Source organism: Nematolebias whitei, chromosome 3, assembly GCF_014905685.2.
Source record: "Nematolebias whitei isolate Nwh7 chromosome 3, NemWhi1, whole genome shotgun sequence".
In the NCBI taxonomy this organism is placed as follows: Eukaryota; Metazoa; Chordata; class Actinopteri; order Cyprinodontiformes; family Rivulidae; genus Nematolebias; species Nematolebias whitei.
In genome coordinates, this window is record NC_056500.1 from 53,289,679 (window position 1) to 53,293,880 (window position 4,202).

A 4,202-nucleotide genomic window follows, 5' to 3' on the forward strand; every position below is an offset into this window, starting at 1 on the left:
ATATATATATATATATATACATATATATACACACATACATATATATATATATATATATACATATATATATGTATATTTTTTCTTAATATTATTATTTGTTAACTTCAACAGCAGTTTTAAACTAAGATCACTTTATGATGAAAAATGACTGAGTTGTATCATTTCAGTCAAACTTTTGTGAATGAGTTTTGACTACTACCAACTCAGATCTTGGCTAAATATCTGTAAAACTGACTGAGGTATAACTGGCTTAATGTGATCAGCTGTGGCTGTCATCTTGAATCAGGTTGACTCCAAAAAGTTAATCGGTTAACTTCTATCAGTCTAATAATGACTGTTTTCTGAGTTTCATTAAAATCTGTCTAAAGTTTCAGTAGACATTTTTCTAAAAAGACACAGCAAATTATTTTCTACCTGAAAACTGCATTGTAGACATTGTTCTGGGCAGAATAAAACAAATCTCATGCTGAGTTAAAGCACAATTTTTAAAGCTTTACAATGTCTCTAAAGCAATGCTAAGACTCAAATAATTTAACAACTGCAGGAACAGTCAAAATGCTGCAAATGGAACCACAGCTTGACTCATCATAAACATTTTGATAATTTAATTTGTGAAAATACTTAGGGTGTAAGAGACAAAAAACATTGGTTTAAGGGAGGGAATATTCGTACGTGAGTATCGAAGCCATTGTGTCGCAGCAGAGCCACAAAGTTGATGATCTGGTTGACATGCTTGTCACTGTCTGCTTCATAAGTAACAAAGACCCTCCCTGCATTTAAAACAGAAAAGTGAAAACACTTGGTGTGCAGCAGCTCGATGTGCTGGTGTGGGGTCTCAACACTTACTCTGTTCCAGAGAAAGAGGTGTGCTGTATGCCAGGTGTCTGTCTTTGGTCAGAGCATTGGGACCACTACATGAAGGTAAAAAAATTAAATAAAGACTTCAACATAATTTACAGATTTAATGTGCCCATTGGGTCTCAGATTGATTATTCCAAATAAAATAAACTCACATCTGTCCAAATGCAGCTGCAGGAAGTCTGCAGTCTTCTGGATCTGAAGGAGAAAAGATAAAAATATAAAGTTGTCTATGTCACAACAGCTGCTTTTACCATTTTTGATTTGTAGAATCAGATGAGCAGACTTACAGTATGGGCCATAAGATGGACCATACTGAGTCCAGGGCTGCTTGTTAGCCACAGGCCTCCTGCTGAAGGCATCAACAGGACACTGAGCACAACACGCAGGCCCCTGAGGTGGACCCGAGTATGAAGACAACGTATGGTGGTACAGCTCAGCTGAAGGCGGGTTGGAGCGCAGAGACAGCGGCTGCTCCAAGCTGATCATGTTGGTGCTGTGCTGGCTGGGGAGGGACAGAGACTTGTATCTGGAGAGGCATCTCTCCTCACAAGTGTTTGTGTCGTCTTTGTGGCTCAGGCAGGATGGCAGGCTGGTGGGATACCCCGACCAGCTGGTGTCCAGGCTCTGGTGGAGCCAGCTGACCTGGCTCGGAAACGGAGTCGGCTGGCTGTATCCAGGTGACAGGCTATGAGGTGGCTGGGATGAGCAGAAGCTGGAGCTGTTTGGGGGTAGCGAGCCTTCCTGCCCCCTGTTCCATCTTTGTCTGCTGAACATGGTGTCGTCGCCGACTGTGCTGCGCTCTGAGAGTTGGCGGGGGTCTCCCAGTTTGTGGAGCAGGCTGGCTTCTCGCTCCTCTAAGCTCATGGTCTCATCGTCCTCCTCTGGGGCATTGCAGTGGGTGTTCAGCAGGCTGCTGTAACTGTGTGCAAGGAAAACATTTAGCAGAAATCAACCGCTGGGGGAAACTTTACTTCAGGAGAAAAATGTTCTGTTTTTATTTTTTATTTTTTTATCAGTAATAGAGATCAACTGACAAGTTCCTCTTCTAAAACATTTGCCTGGCCACAAAACAACACAAACATGTTCTCAAATCAGCTCTGAGCTGCATGAGTTTTGCCATCACGCTCACCTATTTGCAGAAAATGAGCAGACTGAGGTGGGCAGCATGACTGGGCCTCCTTCTCCTGACATCCATGTGTGTCTCCTTTAAACAGCACTTAAACTTCTACTGAACATAAAAGTAAATGTAGAAAAATGCCATCTGGTCAGCAATAACAGAACTGAAGCAGTTGCACTTTTGAGCTGGTTAAAACCTTTAAAAATGTATTTTAAGTTGGAAACAGATAAAGTTTTTCAGATTAAAACTTATAACCAAGGTGAAGCCGTATGTCCCTAACAATTCAATTCAGTTTATTTATATAGTGCCAGTTCACAACAAAGTTGTCTCAGGGCATTTTACAGAAACATTTGTATACTGTATATAAAAAAGCCAATTAGTAAAGTTCTCTATCTAAGGAATCCAGCAGACAAGTTGAATCTTGGCTTCGATGCAGTCTCCCATCCTGAGCAAGCACAGTGGAGACAGTGGAAAGAAAAACTCCCTTTTAACAGGAAGAAACCTCCAGCAGAACCAGACTCAGGACAAGCGGCCATCTGCTTTGACCGGCTGGTTGAGAGGACAGGAAGGAGAGACAGACCAACACAGAATGGTAGGTCCAGGTATAGGTCCAGGTGTATCTGAAAGACCAAAACAGGTCAAGGATAGAAAAAATAATTACAAATACAAAACAGGTTGAGCAGAGTAAGTAAAGACAGTAGCAGAGTGAAAAGTGTGGTCAGTTTGTCCTCCAGCAGTCTAAGCCTATAGCAGCATAACTAAGGGACAGCTCAGGAAACCCAAGCCGACCCTAACTATAGGATTTATCAAAAAGGAAAGTCTTAAGCCTAGTTTTAAAACTGGATAATGTGTCAGCCTCACGGACAGAGATTGGAAGTTGGTTCCACAAGAGAGGAGCCTGATAACTGAAAGATCTGCCTCTAATTCTGCTTTTGGAAACTCTAGGAAGGAAGGAACTCTAGGAACCACAAGTAAACCTGCAGTCTGAGAGCAAACTGCTCTGTTAGGAAAATATGGAACAATAAGATCTGTAATATAAGATGGAGCCAGGTTGTTGAGAGCTTTGTAGGTTAGAAGTAATATTTTGAATTCTATTCTGGATTTGACAGGGAGCCAATGGAGAGAAGCTAAAACTGGAGAAATATGATTTCTCCCAGTAACTCTAGTTAAGACTCTGGCAGCAGCATTTTGGACCAACTGAAGATGTTTTAAAGTAGTATTTGGACACCCAGATAATAAACCATTGCAATAGTCCAGTCTAGATGTGACAAATGCATGGACCAGTTTTTCTGCATCATCTTTAGATCAGATGTTTCTAATTTTAGTGATATTACACAGGTGGAAGAAGGCAGTTCTAGTAACGTTTTTATTGTGCGGGTTAAAAGACATGTCCTGATCAAAAATAACACCAAGAGTTTTAACATTAGAGCTGGAGGACAGAATAATGCCATCCAAGGAGGGCAAAAGACTGAAAAATTCATTCCTAAGGTGCTCAGGTCCAAAAACTAAAACCTCAGTCTTGTCTGTTCAACAGGAGAAAATTAAGGGTCATCCAGGTTTTTATGTCTTGAGCATAACGAAAATTTATCCCATGCTGTTTAATAACTTTACTTAATGGAAGCATATATACACTAAAGAGTATTGGTCCAAGCACTGAGCCCTGAGGAACTCCATGACTAACTTTGGTGTATGAAGATTTATTATTTACATTTACATTACCACTGGTCTGGGTCTAGGAGGAACCCAGACCCAGACCAGTGGTCATTCCATATGTTGAGGGGGTATCAGAGAAACTGAGACGTTTATTTTCTAAACATAACGTCCCAGTGGCTTTTAAACCCCAAAATACATTAAAGACTGGTTCATCCCAAAGATCCAGTCCCCCGGCACAAACAGAGTAATGTTGTGTATGCTGTTCAGTGTCAGGAGGGTGATCAGTCTTACATCGAGGAAACTAAACAGCCACTGGCCAAAAGGATGGACCAGCACACAACATCATCAGGCCAGGACTCTGCGGTCTACACTCATCTCCAGGCCAGCGGTCACTCTTTCAGGGATGAAGATGTTCACATCCTGGACAGAGAGGAACGATGGTTTGAGAGAGGAGTAAAGGAGGCCATCTTTGTGAAAAGAAACCGTCCATCATTAAACAGGGGTGGAGCCTCCGTGTTCAACTTTCCCCCTCTTACAATGCTGTGATTGCTAGTATCACTCAGCCCTCTGT

The 4,202-nt window shown here is 41.7% G+C and overlaps 1 protein-coding gene across 1 annotated transcript in view; it reads right to left on the reverse strand.

Annotated features, from left to right (window-relative positions):
• The window catches only part of LOC119408198, a 60,692-nt gene that overhangs the window by 40,200 nt on the left and 16,290 nt on the right, over positions 1 to 4,202 (reverse strand). Inside the window, exons 2-6 of the mRNA XM_037675036.1 lie at positions 1,991 to 2,089; positions 1,149 to 1,780; positions 1,014 to 1,056; positions 847 to 911; positions 673 to 770 (exon numbers count right to left, since the gene is read on the reverse strand). Coding sequence (XP_037530964.1) covers positions 673 to 770; positions 847 to 911; positions 1,014 to 1,056; positions 1,149 to 1,780; positions 1,991 to 2,052 — 900 coding nt within the window. The 5' untranslated portion in view covers positions 2,053 to 2,089. The remainder of the gene's footprint in view (positions 1 to 672; positions 771 to 846; positions 912 to 1,013; positions 1,057 to 1,148; positions 1,781 to 1,990; positions 2,090 to 4,202) is intronic.